At 47.3% G+C, this 21669-nt stretch overlaps 1 protein-coding gene across 7 annotated transcripts in view; it reads right to left on the bottom strand.

The window, feature by feature from the left end:
- CABYR (calcium binding tyrosine phosphorylation regulated) overlaps positions 1-21669 on the bottom strand; it is a 67371-nt gene that overhangs the window by 30181 nt on the left and 15521 nt on the right. For 6 of the 7 annotated variants that reach the window (XM_083187500.1, XM_083187504.1, XM_083187497.1 and 3 more), the window contains one exon: positions 2561-3667. In XM_083187500.1, coding sequence (XP_083043626.1) covers positions 2561-3667 — 1107 coding nt within the window. Of the gene's footprint in view, positions 1-2560; positions 3668-4398; positions 4451-21669 lie in introns of all 7 variants that reach the window. The other variant, XM_083187501.1, reaches the window with a different exon arrangement.

The following is a 21669-nucleotide window of genomic DNA, read 5'->3' as shown; positions in this document are numbered from 1 at the left end:
CTAAAGGAAATTTGTAAAAAATAGGTGTATTTGTATCCAGAAATACACTTATTTTTGACATTTACTATCCCGAAAATACGGCAATTCGTATTCGTATTGATAGCACATCAATACGAATTGCCGTATTTTCGGGATAGTAAATGTCAAAAATAAGTGTATATCTGGATACCATGAAGGTCTAGACCAGGCATGTCCAACGTTGGCCCCCCAGATGTTGTGAAACTACGCATCCCAGCATGCTTTGCAATAGTCTTAGCATTCTCTAATAGCAAAACTGTGGCAAAGCATGCTGGGATGTGTAGTTTCACAACATCTGGGGGGCCAGCGTTGGACATGCCTGGTCTAGACCAAATACACTACTGCGTACAGATACTTATTCAATATCTGTGTAAAAATACGCAGCAGGTCCCAGCAGCATCAAGTATGAGGAAATGCAACAACAAACAAAAAAACATATAATGCGCTAGAAACATTATTTATGAAATCAACTCCACGCCGACCTGGATAGTGGGGGGGTATGAACAAGTCGGAAGGACGCGTACTGCATCCCCTCGCCACACTTCGGGCTGCTGTGGATAGTGGAGGTTTGAAATGAAGGCATTTGCCAGTATGTAACATGGGGCACTGGCAAATGCACACCTCAACCCCCCCCCCCTTTGTGCAGGAGAAGCACGCGCTACCGAACCCCTAACCATGTCCGGCACCCTGAAGCGGACACAGGCAGGGTGGCATACCCTGCCAAATTAATTACTGAGACTCTCCTGCATCTCAGACAGATGGAGCGCCTCTCCGCCGCCGCCCGCATGATTCCCTTTCTGCCGGAGTCTGCTAGCGCGGGGGATCTGGCGGTTACCGGCGCTGTGTGAGAGGCGCTCACTAGGCTTGCCAGGGACAGAGCTGCAGCTCCCGGGGACAGTACGGTGACTAGCTGCCTGACGGGCTGCTGCGGAATCACTACGCTGCCTACGCTAGGCAGCCGTTGGGCTACGCTGATGACGTAGCTTAGGCTACGCTGAAAACTTAGCGAAGCCTGCCGCCGTGAAACTACACAAGTACCAACTGCAGTATTATAACATTGTAGGCACTGACATTGAAGAAAATAGTAATCAGATCTTAGATATTCAAAGTATTCTCTCATTAATAGCTTTCCCTACATTTGGGGTGTGCTTCTGGTTGACTCAGTAAGCAGCTTACTGAGTCCCCAAGGGCCCGCCCCCCCACTGAATCCCCCCCCCCCCCCGAATCCCCCCCACAACCATGCAAGGGGATGTGTTCTAAAAACAAATTCCCTCACATGTGCCCACTGCTGGAGAAATCATTCAATGATTGCCGGCCTTCGAATGTTTTCTCAAGGGCTCGCAAATATAAGTCAGTGTAGACTGACATATTTGCAGGCATCTGGCCACAATTTACATGGAACTTCCAGCGTTTGCAAACGAGCACCACGCCGACAGTTCAGGTCAGGGAGAACACCCACACAGAAGTCCTGCACATGGAATTATGACAATAGGCGCATGTGCAGAACTTCCCCATGATCCCCCGTACAAACCAATAACGGTACCAACGGTAACCAGAATCAGGGCCTTGGTGTGAAAATCTGAAAACAATTATGTCACAGATTTATCGTTATCTTAATGAAAACCTATTTTAAATACCTGAAATACCAGCTGACGTCATTACTGACAAGGCAGCAACATCTATATATTTAAATGAAAGAATGGGTTCAGTATATTTCCCAACTGTCTGTATCCCAGCTGTCAGGATCCCGACAGCCGAGATGCCAGCACTGGGGGAGTGCATCAAATCCCCCTGCGGGCTAAATGGCTTGCTTTACTCTCTACAAGGTTCTATTCCTCCTCTATTGACGTCGCAGACCCCCATGAGGGAGAATAGACTCTGCACTGGGATTTCAGCTGGTAATGTCAGTACAGGTTGAGTATCCCCTATCCGAAATGCTCGGGACCGCGAGCATTTCGGATAGGGGAATTTTCCGGTTTTTGGAATATTTTTTTGCAGCCATACTTACCTGTCCCCTGATGGTCCCCGGGCGTCCCTCGGCGTCCGCGCAGTCCCCGGGCGTCCACAGCAGGCCTCCGGCATCTTCTCCTGGTCTCCAGCGGTCCCAGGAATGCATTGCGCGAGTGTGCGAGCGCACCAGTGACGTCACCGGCGCGTGCGCACACTCGCGCAATGCATTCCTGGGACCGCTGGAGACCCTGGAGAAGATGCCGGAGGCCTGCTGTGGACGCCCGGGGACTTGGTAAGTATGAAAAGAGGGTTAGGGGTTAAAAAAAAAAAAAAAAATTCAAATGATTCCAAAAACCACGGTTTTTGGAATAATTCGGATAAGGGATGTCCGGATACCGGATACTCAACCTGCAGTAGGGATCTTGGAATCAGCCTGACCGCTGGGATCCTGATTATCGGCATATTAACTACATGCCGAATAAAGGCTACATACTCAGAGGGAATAACATTTTCTACAATTTCTTCTAAGCTTACGGATCATTTTAAATGTAATTAAGGCTAAACTTTTATCAAAATGACATTCTACTCTTACCCTGACGGTTCCTCTGCATCGCATCAGAACCTTTCGGTGACTCTTGTGTTGACAATCCACTTGAGTCCTCTGCTTTGTTTTTCTCACTGACGTGCAGAGGGCTAGAAAATCTTTTGGAAAGATAAGAAACAAAATGCTTCATATTTTTAGGCATTTTGAAGGCTGAATGTTGGTGTTGCACAGTAGCCGGAGCCTCCTTGTGCAGATGCTGCTGCTTGCTTTCAGGTTGGAAAGGAATCAATATATTTTGTGGCATTTGCTCCACATTCATTTGCTCCACATTAAATGGACGATCGTGAGGGTCTTGAGAGGAGATTTGAAATTCAGTTGCTGTGTCTTCGTCATCTTCTCTGTTTTCTGGTATTGCGCCACAGGGGATAGATGGCCTTGTAGGTGTTTGTATCCCTCGAGATCTTTTACCACACGGTGGGGATGTCTGGGTTGCTGCCACACTGTATGATTTTGATTTCTCTACACCTGCATCTGTAAAATCTAGGCCAGTGGTTATGCCTGCTTCATGTAAGTGATGTAAGGTACTGGATAGGATTTTGTCAACTGGCCCTGATGCAGTTTGTAGCAGCTTAGACATGGTGCATTCTTGAGGGGTCTCTACTTGCATTTGGGTATTGGTGCAGACACCCTTGGACTTGGAATATAGTCTATTTAGTAATTTTTGTTTTGCAGTGGTGGTTACACAGGGCTTCTCATCATATATTTCTGGTTCCATTCTGGGTGTCATTAGAGGCATTGCACTTACATTAGGTAACACTGGGTGTTTGTTCTCTGAAGTAGATAATTTAGGATCATCACATTGTTTCAGAGACACATCCAACCCTGAGAGGTTTGGCTGCTGTTGCTGGGACTGATCACTTTCTGTGCCCCCTGCTGCTGCCAGTCCTACACCAGTGCCTGCTGATGGCTGTTGGAAGTTTGGGATGTAGATAACTTGGTACAGCGGAGTCATCATTACTACATTAGTAACTGTAGCCTGTCCAGGAGGACGATCTTGGTGCATATTTTCTGCAGATGATGCTGGTGTTTCTAGAACTATCTGGTGAGAGATGTTTGGTCTTACTTCAGTAGCCCCACACGTCGGCCGTGCATCCACTAGTGTTCATTACAAAACAAATCAGAAAAAGGGTAAGTTACCGTCTAGAATTTATTATGTTTTTCTTTTTATTATTTAGGTATTTTTTATTGTTCATTTTAAATGCAAGTATACATTCTGTAGTTTTCACAATTAATACTATAATACATTACTTAATTGATGGCATCAATTTAATAGAGACAAACATAGGATGTTATCTAATCTTTTGCTTGAAGGGTTGGTTTATTTTTATTCATTCATTTCCAGTATTAAACCTGTATGTAGTGTTCCTGTGTTGATTTATTTCCCTGTTGTAGTTTGTACTTTAAGCGAGTTTGTTGATGGAGTCGATATGTGGATTTTATCTAGTTGTGTTTGTGCTAAGTGGTAATGAAAAATCTGAAACATAATAGCCTTGTTATTTAAGACTAATTTCGTGAGTGATTATTTCTATTTGTGTCGATTTCCTAAGTGACCAGTGTGCAGTTTTACTCTAGTTCTAATATTTTGTGATTTATATCAACTCCATTTTATATGCACTTTTTATATGACCAGTGCATACCATTCCTATATTTAACTAATCTATATAGTTTCTAAGGTAGGGGAGATTTGTATTGATTTACCACAGGAAATTAATTTAAATTTTGGAGATTTTTAGTAACCAATTCCTCAGATTACTTTCAGGATCAATATTCATTATTTCCATCTTTCCTCCTACTTTCCTTCACCCATTCCTCTTACATTTATATACCTTTTTGTTAGCCTCTATCAGAAAATATTGGTTCCATCTTGCAATCTCATTTCTATGAGAAAGAGAAAAAAAAACAACAAAAAAACAAAACAAAACATAGGGCGGTATTCAATGAGCCTGATTCGCCATGTTTTTATGGCGAATTTGTGCTGTTTGGCGAATTTCTGACTAAAACGGTGAATCACCCTATTCAATGACCACATGGCGAATACATTTCAAGGTTTTTTTCACCATGATTCACCGAGTAGCAATCGCTATCTTTTTATGGTGAAGTGGAATGTGAACTTTTAAAATAAAGTGTTTTGTTTTTTACATTTGGTGTAAAAAAATCAGGAATTTTATTCTGAGGAGGGGCATGCTATTTTTATTCATGTGCTGTAAGCACATGAATATATATTTAATTTAAAAAATTTTTTTTTTTTTTTTTTTTTTTACACAGCATCCAGCAGGGGGCGCCGGAGCCGAGCCGCTCATTACATATTCATATATTCACTGCACCCGATCGTTACGATCCTGTGTAGTGAATATACGCTCCCCTGCTGGCACCCCGGGGGGCAGCCTGTGCTGCCTGGCACCCGGGGAGCCCACCTACCCCACACAAAGTTCTGGGGCAGGCAGAGAGACTACCATCTCTCTGCCTGGCACCGTCCTCAGGCTCCCTGCGGCATTCGCCGCAGGAGCTCATATTCGCCAGTCAGGGGCAGCGAGCCCCTGACACGTTGAATACCGGAGCCTGCCGGCTCCGGAACGTGGCGAATGTGCAGCGAATCCTAAAAAGAATTCGCTGCACCTCGCAGGTATTCTCATTGAATACCGCCCATAGTCTCCCCTAAAACTAACTAATAATCATTCTATTGTTCAAAAGTCAAGTATATCTTAAACCATTTTGCTGTTTTCTCTGAATTGTGTGCCAATGGTCCTATAGGCACTCAAGTTACCTGCAAAATATCCAATAATATATAAGCAATAATTAAGTTTGTATCTCTCACTAGAGAAACATCGGTATCAAATATTAGAATACCAGACTCTTATGATTCATTCTAGATATTATCCTTTTTCCCTTCTCCATTCCCCTCCTTTTCCCTTAAAGATTATTAATTCACCTGCTAGTTCATGTATATCTCTATTGCTGCTTTCACACCGCAAAACCTGCTTATACCTGGTATTTAAAAACAAAAAGAGAATCTCCTGGCCTCATTTGGTCTAGCTGGGATCTCATGCAACTGAGCAAGCATGCTGTGCTCCCCCCTTCCCCCGGCAAGTGTCACCCCCCAATCACTTGCATCACATGCCTAATGGGAAATACACCAATGGGTCTTACGTATGTCTGAGAGGCACCAAACCGGAACATGTATGACCAAATAAAATCACTGAAACGGATGATTAGGTGTACACCATGAAAAACAAGCCAAGTTATTATGCAGCAATCCCAGTCTGCCGCAGATAGATATAAGCTACATTGAGCAAATAACTCCTTGTGGGACTGGTGTAAAACATTGGCAATATTAAAGAACACATTTAGGTTTTCTAATAGTTAATATAACTGGTGAAAATAAGTTTTAGAATTTGTAAAGAAAAAAAAAAAAACAGCTCATATCAGCTGGCATAATGTAGGTGACCTTTAGAACTATGCTCCATTGTGACATCCCAGTTACCGATGACATCACACAGCTGCTGAAGACACAGAGTCTCAGATGTGATATACAGTTCTTACTGGAGGTCACAGTTGCGATTTGTGCAATTTTGTTTTTGCGATAGTGCAAATTTGTTTTTTCTCTAAGAGTCTTGTCTTTGGACATAACATGGGTCATATCAAGAGAAAGAAATCATGGATAAAGAAAGGAAAGAAAATACAGAGGAGATGGAAAGTGAGCAGGAAAACAAAGCAGGCAGTGAGACACATGAAAATAAATGCACCAATGGTAGAAGGTGTTCAGAGAGGCTGGAAGAGATTGGTAGCCTTTATGACAAAGAAAAGAGATCAGTTCCTTAAATCATGTCGCAGATGTCCCAGATTTTGGCAAGTGAGAAAAAGGACAAACATGGTCATTGTTGAAGATCCAGGGGAAGGATGCAGCCATTGGGCAGGCCAGACAAACTTGCCAGAGAAAAAGAGGTGCGATAAGAAGTTAGGCAAAGTAGCTTGGCAAAGACACTGGAATAGATTTGCTGGTTTTATTAATGAGAAAAAGAGTCAATTTATAACAGCAATTGGCAGAGGACAACCAGACAACCTACCAGGTCAGCAAACTGCAGAAGAGAGCATTACTGTCCCCTTAACAGTGGGAACATTTACTTTCCACTCGCTTCTTGGAATGGGAGGTTACGGCAAAGTGATGCTCGCCACAGACTCCGTTCATAAGGAAAGAGTAGCAGTTAAGATCCTAAAGAAAAGAGCACTCATTCAAAGTGCAAGGATGATAGCATCACTAAAACCTGAGTACGTTATGACCGAGTGCCGGGTACTTCAGGTGGCAAATGAGAGTCCTTTCCTGACCCATGGATACGCAGCCTTCCAAACAAACAGCTATCTTTATTATGTAATGGAACTGGCTGGCGGAGGGGACCTCTTCAATTTTGCGGGCAGGAACATGCTGAACCCATCAGCAATAAAATTTATTGCCACAGAACTGGTCTGTGGATTGCAGTTCCTGCACTCCAGAGGAATAATCCACAGAGACCTAAAACCTCAGAATGTTTTGCTGACAAAAAGTGGACATGTAAAGATCACAGACTTTGGTCTGGCCATGTTGAATGTATATGGAAAAACCAGGGCCAGTGTCCCTGTTGGGACACCTGGCTTTACGGCTCCAGAAGTTTTATTAGGTGCATCATTTAGTGCAGGCGTGGACTGGTTTGCATTCGGTGTGATATTATATATGCTCACCCTACGAATGCACCCTTTTCCTGGAAAGAATAATGAAGAGATCACGAGAAATACCCTAAAGAAAGAACCGTCGTACGCAGGTATTACTGATCCCGCAACAAAGGACATTATATCCCAACTCCTGCGCAAGGACCAGACCCTCCGGCTCGGAGTAAACGGCAACGTGCGAGAACACCCCTACTTCTCTTCAGTTAAATGGCAAAAGGTAGAGACTGGAAAAACAGCATCTCCACTCAAACAACACATGCGCAAGGCACATGGGCATGGTACAGATCAACAATGTCCCGTGTCTTACAGCGAAGCCTACAAAAAGCCGATTTTTGCCACGCTACAAAGCCTCTTTGACGACATTCAATTTGTGTGCCCTAAATGGGCTAAAAGCTATCATAACGTGCCAATGGAGCTAGATACCATATCATCAGTTAATGGCGACCTGCACGACAAAGAATAGACACCTGTTGCACCTGCTGCCTGCTCAGACCTCGGCTACTTCTCCGGAGATGTACCGTGTTCCACCTGTCCGGTACAGTTCTGCTAACCGACTCTAAGCAGTCACTACTTTCCTTGTCTGTAGTTTGGTCTGAACTACAATGTCATCTGGGGATTAGGGCTACTGGCGACACCCCACAAAAAAAACGACACTGGGCAGCCACCTCATGGGTGTGTTGGAAGAGCTGTTAATTATTTCTGAAAGGTTTATAGTTCTAGTTACACCCATCTCATTGATAACTTGTGCATAAGAATTAAGCTGGGTACACCTTAGTTCCTGCCTCAGCGGAGCTTACAATCAACATACCATACGTACCGTTCACACCGATGTAATTTTTTTTGGGGGGGGGGGGGGGGCTATTTAACCACTTCACCGCTCTATCCAGCATTGTCTGGAAAGTGGAGAAATGTTTAGCTTCATTCACAGATATAAAAGATAACTATACAACTGGAAAAATCCCCCCATTCCCCATACAGGCCGTTATATTCAATCTTCTAAACATACAGTACCAGATAGGGAATATATGACTCCCATAATACATACTTCCAAAACATTTAACAAGATCTGGTCTCCATGCCGAATTCTCAAAACAACCCCCCCCCCCCCCCCCCACACACACACACTTTGTTTTCTCTCTCTTTTCTTATGTCTTCTCCTTCTCAACCTTTTCTTGGTTCTATTGCCTTTGACGGTTCGCCACACGGTCATTGTGAGATTTTTTCCCCTTATCTTTTAGTCTAATAAAACTGGATCTGACTTATTGTGATATTAATGCTACTGTATTTTGTTGTGTTGTGTCGAATTTTATGGTGATTCATTTAATAAAATGTATAATAAAATAACACACACCTAAATAACTATAAACGTAACCGACATGGAAGGTGGCCCCTCTTAGCTTTGGGACCCTAAGCAGCTGTACCCCCTGCCCCTATAGTAGCTACGCCCTTGTATAGAACACATGGAACTGACAGGGAAGGTGGCCTCTTTCAGTTCTGTGACCTTTCTACTACATACAGTGCCTGTTTGGCTCTCAGTCTACCTGCTACCACTGTTCCCCACTCATATCACTACTATGTGCTGCTGGGTACCCTGCTCCCTCTGATGTAACTCTGTGCACCGGATCGGGGGAAAAAAACCCAATACAAATGAATGGGCAGCCAGTGATTGGCTGATTGCTCTCATTGCTGATTCATTTGATTCAGCCCATTCATTTGTATTGGGGTGTTTTTTTCCCCCTTGCAGCTCCCTGATCCTCCTGCCCAGCTCACCGCCCCCCCCCCCCCCCCCCCCCCGGCAGGTGCAGTGAACCCACATGGACCATGACTGGGAATAGTAACCTGTGTCAGGTGCAGTGAACCCACGAGGAACATGACTGGGAATAGTAACCTGTTGCAAGGGGCAGCGAACCCACGAGGACAGACGTTTATACTAAATTGAGGTCATAAAATTAAACTTGTGTCAACCACTTCCATTTTGACCTTTTATACAGTCAGCCTTTCCATGTTGACCTTATCGACCGTATGGGGGTCAACCGAATGACAGTCTAATTACTGTAGCGCTTCTTACTACACCCATGTGATGCAGATCAAACCCGCTCCCACTTAAACCTGGTAAAATACAAACAACATGAAGTGCATTGCTTGCCGACGGCCTGCAGACTAGTATAGCGGAAAGCTGGCCTCTAAACCTCTGCAGAGTTGAAATGGACAACTTCAAAGACGAGGACGCCAGAAAAGACACCAAGAACCCAATGGCGTAACTATAAATTTTGCTTCCCCCTGCCAAAAAGTTTGTGCCCCCCCCCGGGCTCCTCTCCAGCGTAATAACACGCATAACGGAGAAGCTGAAGGAGATAGGATGAGAAGCCAGCAGACACTGCTGATTCCCTTGGCTCCGACGCATCCCAGGATGCCCCAGCATGCCCATCTGCCCGCCCATCCTGTACACAGTAGCCAATAGACGGCTCTGTGTACACTCAATTGAATCAGTGGGGGGATTTGTCATCTCTGCTATGGCCGCACCCGCGATGCAGCTGACTCGCCTCCGGTGCTCAGCCAGTGGGCAGTGGCAAGCAGCAGCATGTTAGTGCGTACAGCGGGTGCTGGCGCCCACATAGACCCCACTGTGGCTTGCTCCCCCAAGCGGCAGCTGGGGCTGCCTTACAGTAGTTAGGCCACTGCAAGAACCCTCTGGTCGGTTCTTGGCACCATGAGGAGTCAATACTATATGCGGAAGAGGGAATCCGGTGACTTCACTGCACTGACGTCACAGGGGCTTCCCCAGCAGAGGCGGATCCTGGGAGTCTAATCTGCTGGCCAGCATGATCACAGCTGTGTAAAGTGGATCTGGGGTCCGTCGGTGGGAAGCACAGCCCCCAATCTATCAGTCAGACAAGCCATGCAGTGACAGGTCAGAGCAGACCTCTGCTTCTTAAAAGCAAGTTAAAACCCCTTTCACACCGCACGTAAATACCAGGTCCCAAGCAGGTTTGCGGTGTGAAAGCAGCTGGGGAACAGGACACACATTAGCTATTAGACAGGCTACTTGTGTCACCACGGTCAGGCTAGAATACAGCAGACAGGAAGCAGCATCTCTGGCATGGCTACAGGCAGGTGGCAATACCCGCACGCTGCCCTGCTCACTACAAATCCCTGATGGACTTATCCCGCTCTGTGCATATGTAATGAGCAGGTCCCGCTCATTACATGTGCGCAAATGTAATGAGCGGGTCCCGCTCATTACATATGCACATATGTAATGAGCAGGTCCCGTTCATTAAATATGCACTGCGTTGGGTCCCCGCTCATTAAATATGCATGGAGCAATAGTGCTCACTGCTGCCTGGGTACCTTTTCAGACCCATTCAGACTGCAAAAAAAACCCGGTTATTTTAAAAAGGTAAATTCACCCTGGACCTTTCAGACCACACATATTACCGTTTTGAAACGGTAAAAAAATGGCAAAATACCGGGTAATAAGTGCGGTCTGAAAGGGGTATCTTCTTGATCTGGTTGATAGAGCTTTATACACCCCAGGTATCAGTTCCCCAGATTATAATCCAAAGAGGGGGACGTCTCTTCCCATCGTCGATATGTTCCATCTATCCCTTTTTTTTTTTTTACATAATTCTGGAATGAGCCTCTGCTCTTATATATAACCCTTTCGTGTCCGGAATTTATTATATTTACATTTTTATTATGTTTGCATACAAACTGTAACATCAGTCCTATTTATTTCCTAAAAACCTAGTGGCCTCTCTAAAAATTCTAAACCAAAATAAGGAACCAGTGCTGCAGTCTTGTCTGCAACAGCAGCAGGATGGGCAGGTGCTGCCAGGCTGAGAGGTCAGCAGTGATTGGCACACATAAGGCGCAGAACGGAAGGAACCAGGTTCCCTCTGAGAGAGGCAGCAGAAGGAGGATTGTGTTCATGCAGCCACACAGTGAACTTTCTGACTGGTAGTGTAAAATGCGACCATGTCAGTGAAAGCCCATTTTAGGGGGGTATTCAATCTGCGGGTCACGGCTGTCGAGCTGGCCTGACAGCCGTGACCCAGTCCCGTTCTCGGTCAGCTCGACCAAGAACAAGCAGACGGGATACAATGTCCCGCCTGCCGTGGGGCGAGAATGGGGCGTGGCCGCGAGAAGTGGCCGGGAATAGTCGAGCTGCAGCCGTGAGGCTCGGTAATTCCCGAACGGTCTCAGCAGAACGAGCCCGACTGCTTGTGAAGTCGGGCTCGTTCTGCGAGATCCCCTGCTCAATTCTGTCGAGTAAAACAGCATTAATTGGGCCCGGCGGCCATCTCACCCAATGGGAGATGCTTGCCGGTGATTGAATATCCCCCTTAATGTGGTCACATCGGATGCGACAGAGCCAGACGAGGTTAAGAAAAAAATATGAAAGAAGAACTTTTGATATATAATAAATCCATTTTAAATTAACTTTTTATGGATTTGTATAACTTCACCTTTTCATCCCAGTCATAAAACACAGACCCACTAGATTAACCTACTCACTCTCTGAAGGACCATAAGTACAGATGTAAAAGAACTTAGCCCCATATAGTTATACGTCATTAATATCTGCTTTATTCTTAAACAACCCTCCTAATTATTTCATTTATTGTTGAATTTAAGGTATAGCTCTTTTTATTTATACAATTGCACAGGACACTAATGGATATATATAAAGGGATTTTTGTAAGAACTTACCGTTCGAATCCCTTTCTCTGATATGGTCCTGGTGACACAGCTCAACACTGGGATGTAGGAGGGTCCGAAGGAGCCAGGCACCTATCCTAAAGCTTTAGAGGGTAGGCTCCTCCCCTACTGCATCCCTGGACTCTTCAGTTCAATCTTTCAAAGCCACTGGAATACATTAACTCAGTACAAACGCCTGCACATATTATATGCACATTTTATAACAGAAAACTGTTAACTTTTAACCATTTTAACATGAACATCATGAAACTTCTGGCATACTTACTGAGCGTAAGGGAGGGATCGCTGTGTCACCAGGACCATATCAGAGAAAGGGATTCGAACGGTAAGTTCTTACAAAAATCCCTTTTTCTCTTTCAATGGTCCTGGTGACACAGCTCAACACTGGGACGTTCCAGAGCCGGTCCTTTGGGAGGGTACGCTCAGGTCTGCAGCTCTCAGCACTGCTCGCCCGAATGATGCGTCCTCCGACGCGAACTCATGGAATCTATAGAATTTGGCAAATGTGTGAACAGATGACCAAGTGGCAGCTCTGCAAACCTGCTCAGCTGTGGCCCCATGTCGAACCGCCCAAGAGGTGGCAACTGACCTGGTGGTATGCGCATTAATTCTGGCCGGTACAGGCCTACCCACCTTGGTGTATGCAAAAGCTATCACAGATCGCAACCACCTAGCAATAGTCTGCTTAGAAGCAGGCCAACCAATTTTGTGTACATCATACAGTACCAATAATGTGTCAGTCTTTCTGACACTCTTCACTCTGTCCACATATATGCGTAAGGCACGCACAACATCCAAAGTCTTCAACTTGTCCCTTTTCTTGGAACCATCTGGGGGTTGAAACACAGGTAGAACTATCTCCTGATTTAAATGGAAGGCAGAGACTACCTTCGGTAAAAATTGAGGCACTGTTCTCAGAACAGCCCTGTCATCATGAAAAATTAAGAAGGGAGATTTACATGACAAGGCTCCCAACTCTGAAACTCTTTTAGCAGATGCTACTGCTAACAAAAACACTAGCTTCCACGTGAGAAACTTAAAGTCAGCCGACCTTAAAGGTTCAAAAGGTGCCTTTTGAAGGCATTCCAAAACCAGTGATAGATCCCAAGGTGCTACTGGTTGCTTGTATGGAGGTTTCAACCTGGATACTCCTTGTAAAAAGGTTTGAATTTCCGGCAAAATGGCTATCTTTTTCTGGAAATAGATGGACAAGGCCGAAATCTGCACCTTCAGTGACTGAAGGCTTAGGCCCGATGAAAAACCATCTTGTAAGAATTCCATCATTCTTGATAGCTTAAAATGAGATGTATGAGCCTTTCTTCTCTCACACCTCCAAACTCTATAATAATTTGCCGAAGATACAGCTTTTCTGGCTTTTATCATCGTCTGTACTACTGCCTCAGAAAACCCTTTTCTTTTCAAAATGGTGGTTTCAATAGCCAGGCCGTCAAAATCAATCGATCTGAATCCAGGTGATTGAATGGGCCTTGTCTTAGAAGGTCTGGTCTCAGAGGTAGACGCCATGAGTCCACAGACAACCTCTGAAGCCTCGAGTACCAGGACCTCCTTGGCCAATCTGGGGCCACTAAGATCACTGGAACCTTCTGCCCCTGTATTCTCTTCAGAAGTCTCGGTAACATTGGTACTGGTGGGAATGCATAAAGGAGATCTCCCTGCCAGTGAATAGTCATGGCATCCACAGCCTCCGCTAGTGGATCCCTTGTTCTGGCATAGAACCTGGGCACTTGACGGTTGACCCTGGATGCCATCAGGTCCACATCCGGAGTTCCCCACATCGAAGTGATTTGGTGAAACACCTGAGGGTGTAAGCTCCATTCCCCTTCCTTGAGCTCCTCCCTGCTCAGGAAGTCGGCTTCTATATTCTCTATTCCTGGAATGAATATAGCCGATACAGCTGGAACATTCTGTTCCGCCCATAGGAAGATTCTGGACACCTCCCACATGGCCAATCTGCTGCGTGTACCTCCCTGGTGATTCAGATACGCCACAGCTGTGGCATTGTCGGTCTGAATCCTCAAAGGGAGGTTCTGTAACCTGTCTCCCGCCAAGGAAATCACTTTCCAGACAGCTCTCAGCTCCAAGATGTTGATTGGTAACGCTGATTCCTCTGCCGTCCACAGGCCCTGAAGCCTGAGATCCAGGACTATTGCCCCCCAGCCCCTGAGACTGGCGTCGGTAGTTACTATCAACCAGTCCCAGGTCTGTAATGACCGACCCCACTGAAGGGAATCTACTTCTGTCCACCATTTCAAGGACTCTCGGGTGTCCGAAGACAGCACTATCATCTCGGATTTCATGGTCAAAGTGTTTCCTGACCAGGCTGACAAAATGTTCCATTGGAACCTCCGAGAGTGGAACCTGGCAAATTGAAGCGTCTCGAATGACGCCACCATCTTCCCCAGGAGCTTGAGGCACCTCCATACTGAAATGCTCTGAGCCCTGAGAATCTCCTGGACTAGGGTGACCAGATCCCTGGCCTTTACCTCCGGGAGGAATACCCGATGAAGATGGGTGTCCAGTATGACTCCCAAGAATTGGAGCCTTTGTGACGGTACCAACTGAGATTTTTGCAAATTTAAAATCCAGCCGTGAGCCTGCAAAAAACTGATGGCCTCTGCCAAGTGACTCTGCAGCATGGCTGCTGACTCTGCTTTGAACAGGAGATCGTCCAAATAGGGTATTACTGTGATTCCCCTGAGCCTCAGCACCGCCGCCATTACTGACATTATCTTTGTGAATACCCTTGGCGCGGTTGCTAGCCCAAAGGGTAACGCCCGGAATTGTAAATGCAGGTCTCCTATGGCAAACCTCAACAAGGTCTGATGCTCCGGGTGTATAGGAACGTGCAAATATGCGTCCTGGACATCCATGGACGCCAAAAATTCTCCCTGGTCCAGACTCAGGAGTACTGACCGTAGGGACTCCATTTTGAAATGGTCTACCCATAAATGAACATTTAGGGACTTCAAATTTAGTATTGGTCTGAAAGACCCGTCTGGTTTGGGCACCAGGAACAGCGTGGAGTAAAAGCCTTTCTTCCACTCTGCCCTGGGGACTGGTGTAACCACCCCTTTCTCCAAAAGGGAGTGAGCTGCTCTCACAAGAGCTGTACGAAGCCGTGCCTCCTTTGGTAAGGATGTGGGGATGAACCTCTTCGGAGGCGGCCCTCTGCAAGGGATTTTGTAACCCTGTGTTATAATATCTAACACCCAGGCATCCTGGCCTAGAGAAGCCCAAGCGTCCCTGAAAAGTGTGAGACGCCCCCCCACTTTTGTCACTGTCGGGCGAAGCCCCTGACAGTCATGCAGAGGGTTTATCCTCTCCCTTTGTGGCAGGCTTCTTGTGAAAAGAGCCAAATTTTGACTTTTGTGTCTTGCCTCTAGAGGACTGAAACCTTCCCCTGAAAGACTGTCCTCGAAAGGACGCACCACCTCTAGGGGAGGGCCGAAAGGACGGCTTAAAAGCAGAAAATCTGGACGTCTGCTTTGCTGAGGAGGCCGGCAGGAATGTACTTTTGCCGCCCGTGGCCTGCTTTATAATCTCCTCTAATTCGGTACCAAAAAGTACCTTTCCTTTGAAGGCTAATGTTTCCAGAGCCTTCTTGGACTCATTGTCTGCTTCCCAGGCTTTAAGCCAAAGCACTCTCCTGGCATTAATGGAGACTGTGGACACTCTGGTTGCCATTTTAATAGCTTCCTCCTCTGCTTCCACTGCATATTCTGCAGCTGCCTTAATCTTTTCTGCAAGCAGTAACGCACCAGGGTCAGCCTGCAGCATGGTGCATAATTCACCAGCCCACTCTATCATGGCCTTAGAGACCCAGGCTGAAGCAATAAGGGGCCGTAAGGTAAACCCCACCCCTTCAAAGATAGCCTTGAGGTTACCCTCCAGCTTTTTATCCACAGAATCTTTGAAAGCTGCACCGCCCTGTACTGGTAATACAGTAGCCTTGGACAAACGTGCCACTGAAGCGTCCACAACTGGGACCTTTTCCCAGAGCTCCGCATGAGACTCTGGCATGGGGTACAGACTAAGGAATCGCTTAGGCATCTGTAGCCTCTTATCAGGAGTTTTCCAAGCCCCTTCTAACAATTCCTGTAACCCCTCATCTGAAGGAAAAGTAACAGCCTCCTTTCGCTGTCACTTAAAAACACCTTTAACAGGAGTCTTATCCTCCACAGACAGCTTTAAAGCCTGCTTCACAGCTACAATGAGATCCTCTATACCAGCAGCAGAGTTCTCTTCCACATCATCACCCTGATCCCAGGGGATGTCAGTATACTCTCCTTCCTCCTCATCTACCACAGTAGTTAAAGCATAAGACCTTCTAGGGGTCCCTGCCACATCATCCATTTTGTCCAGCATTTCACTGAACCTGTTGATCCCTTTAGCAGTATCCTGCATCACCTGAATCAGCGCAGGATCTGCCTGGGTAAGAGGCAAGGAGCCAGACGACTGCTGAGATGATGGCATAGGTCTCTGTGATTCTACCAGCCCATCACTCTGCCTGTCCAAAAGCTGCACCAAAGCGTCAACTGACCTGCCTAGGGCCCTGGCCCACGCAGGTTCCATCTGCTCTGCCCTATGGGGTTCACTGCCCATGGGTCTCACATCAGCGCAAGTAATACATAAGCCCCCCTTGGCCATCTGCTCAGGGACAAACTTTTGTGTGCAAACATTGCACGCGCTCAGTGCACTAAGGGCTCCCTCCCCCAAAACCACAGCCTGATGCTCAGACATGATGCAAGTGATAAATGTATATCTATCAGTATACACAGTGCAAACAATGTACAAGCGTTTATACAGAGGCAATGCACCCAATCACTTATCTGTCTGTTGGTTTCAACTGCGGGGAAGCGATGCCCAGGAAATCCAAGTCACTCTGCCAGGATCAGTAAGCCAGCTCAGCTCCGCTGCAAGCGTTCTGAAAGGCGCCAAAGTCAGAGTGAAGGAAGAGACCACAGGTCCCTGCTGCTGCGGGGTCCGTGACCTTTTGGCGCCAACCACCCCCAGCCAGCCGCTCCTCAGGTAGGATTTCCTAGTTCCAGTGTCTCCCCCTCAACTGGGGATCACTTGGAACATGCCTGTCACAACGCTGCTGTCCTCTCATCTAGGAGCTCAGCGTGTAAGCTCCGCATAAAATGGCCGCCGCCATCACGGAGCGCCTGTCCCCCATGATCCCCACCTAAATGTGGAGCCGGTTTCAGGGTACTCCGGAGCCCAGGCAGCCTTTTAGCAAAGGCTATAAGCGCTGCACAGGGAGACCAGACAGTGTCTCCCCTGTGCACAGTGAGCTGACAGGACGCGCTTCTGTCAGCTCCTGCTGCGCTAGCAGTGTGAGGATTCACTATGAGAATCCTCACACTGTGCCTACCTAGCTAGGGTAAAAGTTAATAAAACAATAAAAATCCCCTAACTACTCTAATTCTTCGGCTGCTCTTGCAGCCCTTTAGAATAGCACCCACTCCAGTGGGCACCTAACACGAACTGAAGAGTCCAGGGATGCAGTAGGGGAGGAGCCTACCCTCTAAAGCTTTAGGATAGGTGCCTGGCTCCTTCGGACCCTCCTACATCCCAGTGTTGAGCTGTGTCACCAGGACCATTGAAAGAGAAATACTATTTATTTATTTATATCTACTTTTATGTACATACAGTATGAATACATTTGCATTCTTTTTATACATTTCTGTAACCTTAATGTATGATTCACAACTCAACCATTTAGCAATCATGTTTGCAATTGCCCAATTACAACTGGTGGCTCTTGAAATATAAATACTGCAAGTAAAGGAGATGAACGCGTTATAACATCACTTCCGCCCTTTCCAGCCTGACTTCTGCCTTTTGATCTGTGCGACTTCTGCCTTCAACCATTACAGCGCTCCACCGCACAGCGCCTGCTAGCCCCACATTGGACCATCCCCGGGGAGCTGCTGAACACCTTTGCATGTTATATCCTCCCGGTGAGCTTTTATCTACACATGCTTGCTTACCTTCATTATATGTTGCCTGAGGATTTGCCTGTTTGTCCCAACACTAACTGTTGACATAACCTGGACACTATTGCGTGTCAGCTTACATGCTAATTGGGCATACTTCTATTGTGCTATTTACTAACATGACTCTATTGGCATAAGCTTCTAACACCTGCTCTGCCTCTAAAGCGGACTGGTAACCATTTACCACTAAAACGGCTAACTGCACCAATTCATTGCTGGGATGCCAGCTAAATTTATATGGCTAATGAAACCGGAATTCAAGTCTGAAATAATTAATTTACACCATTAATTATTGTTTAAAGTTATACTCATCTATTGGCAAACTAATCAGCTCTGTCGGATTTCAGTATTACTTGTATGCGGACGATACTCAAATCTATCTATCAACCCCAGAGTTGTCACCAGTGGTTTCGGGCCGAGTCTCTGAATGCCTCTCTGCCATCTCATCTTGGATGTCTTCTGGCCATCTCAAACTCAATATTTCCAAAACTGAAGTAATTATATTCCCACCAGCCAAAAACAGTTACTATCCTGATATTTCCATAACTGTTGATAACTGGACAATCTACCCTACCCCACCCCACCAGCTCTTTGCCTAGGGGGCCATCCTTGATACTGAACTGTCCTTTGTTCCCCACATTCAATCTGTCCCTGAATCATGTTACATGCATCTAAAAAACAAATCCAATCTACGACTCTATCTTACACAAGACACTACTAAGTCTCTTATCCATGCACTCATTATATCCCGCATTGACAATTGCAAAAGTCTCCTAACTGGTCTTCCCAAGAACATACTTTCACCACTGCAATCCATTTTAAATGCTGCTGCTAGGCTGATCTTCCTAGCAAGACGCTCATCGTCTGCTGATCCTCTCTGCCAGTCCCTTTATTGGTTGCCTTTATTTTACCGTATTCAATATAAAATACTTCTACTCACATATAAAGTTATTAACCATACTGCACCAGCATATATCTCTCCACTAAGGTGGGAGAGGGCGACTTACCGGCACCCCGCTCTGGTCAACGAAATAATGGAAACATGACGACATAGGCCCTTATTTTGATCGGCACGGTACGGCCCGCGTGCGGCCGTACCGCCGATGTTTTTTGTCTGCACATGCGCAGAGGTCATTCTGCGCATGTGCAGCCCCCTTCGCCGCAGACGGATTTCGTCCGCCGCAAAGGGGGCGTATAGGGGCGTGAGGGGCTTCAGCCCCTCATTTCCCTATGTGTACGCCCCGCGTTTCATGGGCGTTCCCATGCAAACGCGGGGCGTATGCATGGTAATGAGGGCATGACGCCCTCATTACCATGACATGGGGGCGGAAAGCTGACGTCGCCGGATGTCAGCTTTCAGCCCCCTTACAAGCTCCCACACGGACGATTGTCCGTGTGGTCTGAGCTTGTGGGAGCTGCCGCGGCGTGCGGGCCTGCCTTCGATGGTCGTCGACCATCGAAGGCAGGGGGCAGCTCCCACCATGGTGGAGGCGTACGCCTCCACCATTTTTGTGCGGATCGCCAGCCGTCCGTGTACGGACGGCCGTGGCGATCCGTCGGGTGGGCGGCCCTTGGTTTGTGCGGTCGGAGCCCCGTGTGCGGCTCTGACCGCACCAACCAGAATAAGGGCCATAGTTTGTGGCAATTAAAATGGTCACAGCTTTATTTCACAAATCCATAATCATAACCAAACACTTTTGCAGGGCAAGGGATAGAAAGGGGAGCGGTGCGCTCTGTTCCTGCTAATGCGTTACCCCTGGGACGTGTCCGTTCCACCGCCGTGGGTACGCGACCACGCCCCCTACCAAGTTGGTACCGCCTGGGCCGTGCCAGTCACCACCATGTGACTCACGTGAACACGCCCCCTACACGCTATGGGCCGTGCCAGCCACGTCATGTGACTCACGTGAACACGCCCCTGACACGCTATGGGCCGTGCCAGCCACTGTCATGTGACTCACGTGAACACGCCCCTTACCATTATGGGATCAGCTACCATCCGCACCTCACCCTACCTGGCACGCAACCCGTATGTCACCTGCCGTATTAATGCTGGAACCAGGCGTGCGGCCGCCTAATGGTGAGTATGCGAGGCATTCTGTAACTCCCCTACATTTCCTGCCTTGTGCACCGCTCCCTCCCCGCAATACTGTGACAACATTCTTATTCAAGCATCTTATACACCGTAATGACAATGACAACCAAGGACAACGTTACAATTACACTCCTAGCCAATATAGTCTTCCTATACAACATTACCCAACAAGTATGCAAACGGTATATATACTTTATTTTATTTTCTTTTTTTTTTTTTTTTTTTTTTTTTAATTATTATAATTATTATATTTTTTTTTTTTTTTTTTTTCTCTTTTTTCACAACATTTCAACGTGACAACTACAACATTTTCAAACCTGTCCCATACAAGATTCACAACCTGACACCTGTCAAGTGCCTTTCCCCGGCTTTTCCCAAACAACTGGGCTGGGTGGGTGGGTGTCTCTGTCCTAGCTGGGTGATGAGTGAACTCAGACCCCCTGCTCTCTGCTTTTGTTCCTGCTGCTGCTCACGCCCCCCTCAATTACTCCTGTCCTTTCTCACTGGCCCTCCTCATGGCTAGGTGGCAAGAAGGGGACCGGCTACCCTGGCTGCTGCCTCCCCCCCCCATCCCCCCGAACCCAGGTTTCCCTCCGTTGACCTGCAGGGTGCCTAGCGCCCCACCCCCTTATCCTGCTTCAGGGGCCATTTTGGCCCCCTGCGCTCCCTTAAGGTGGGAGAGGGCGACTTACCGGCACCCCGCTCTGGTCAACGAAATAATGGAAACATGACGACATAGTTTGTGGCAATTAAAATGGTCACAGCTTTATTTCACAAATCCATAATCATAACCAAACACTTTTGCAGGGCAAGGGATAGAAAGGGGAGCGGTGCGCTCTGTTCCTGCTAATGCGTTACCCCTGGGACGTGTCCGTTCCACCGCCGTGGGTACGCGACCACGCCCCCTACCAAGTTGGTACCGCCTGGGCCGTGCCAGTCACCACCATGTGACTCACGTGAACACGCCCCCTACACGCTATGGGCCGTGCCAGCCACGTCATGTGACTCACGTGAACACGCCCCTGACACGCTATGGGCCGTGCCAGCCACTGTCATGTGACTCACGTGAACACGCCCCTTACCATTATGGGATCAGCTACCATCCGCACCTCACCCTACCTGGCACGCAACCCGTATGTCACCTGCCGTATTAATGCTGGAACCAGGCGTGCGGCCGCCTAATGGTGAGTATGCGAGGCATTCTGTAACTCCCCTACATTTCCTGCCTTGTGCACCGCTCCCTCCCCGCCACACGAGGTTCCCGGCGCGCCGGGTACCGAAGCCCCCACCCTGCCCTAGCAACACCACCTTCCTCCGCCACTTATGCACTTTGCTGCTCCTCGCCTGAGCTGCATGGGACTCCTCCACCGGACTGTGACCGTTCCCCACTGGTTGCCCCCCAGTAACCTCATGCCACCTGGATCGTGCCAATGCGTCTAAAAAACACAATCACCATATGGCCCTTGAAATACATTTAAATGCTGGTGCTATGCTGATCTTCCCAGCAAGACACTCATTTGCCTGCAGCTCCCCTCTGCCGCTCCACATTGGTTACAATG

This window comes from Crinia signifera, chromosome 5 (assembly GCF_055691185.1).
Source record: "Crinia signifera chromosome 5, ASM5569118v1, whole genome shotgun sequence".
Lineage (NCBI taxonomy): Eukaryota > Metazoa > Chordata > Amphibia > Anura > Myobatrachidae > Crinia > Crinia signifera.
The sequence above is the reverse complement of the archived record's forward strand: the minus strand, read 5'-3'. Positions and strand labels throughout refer to the sequence as shown.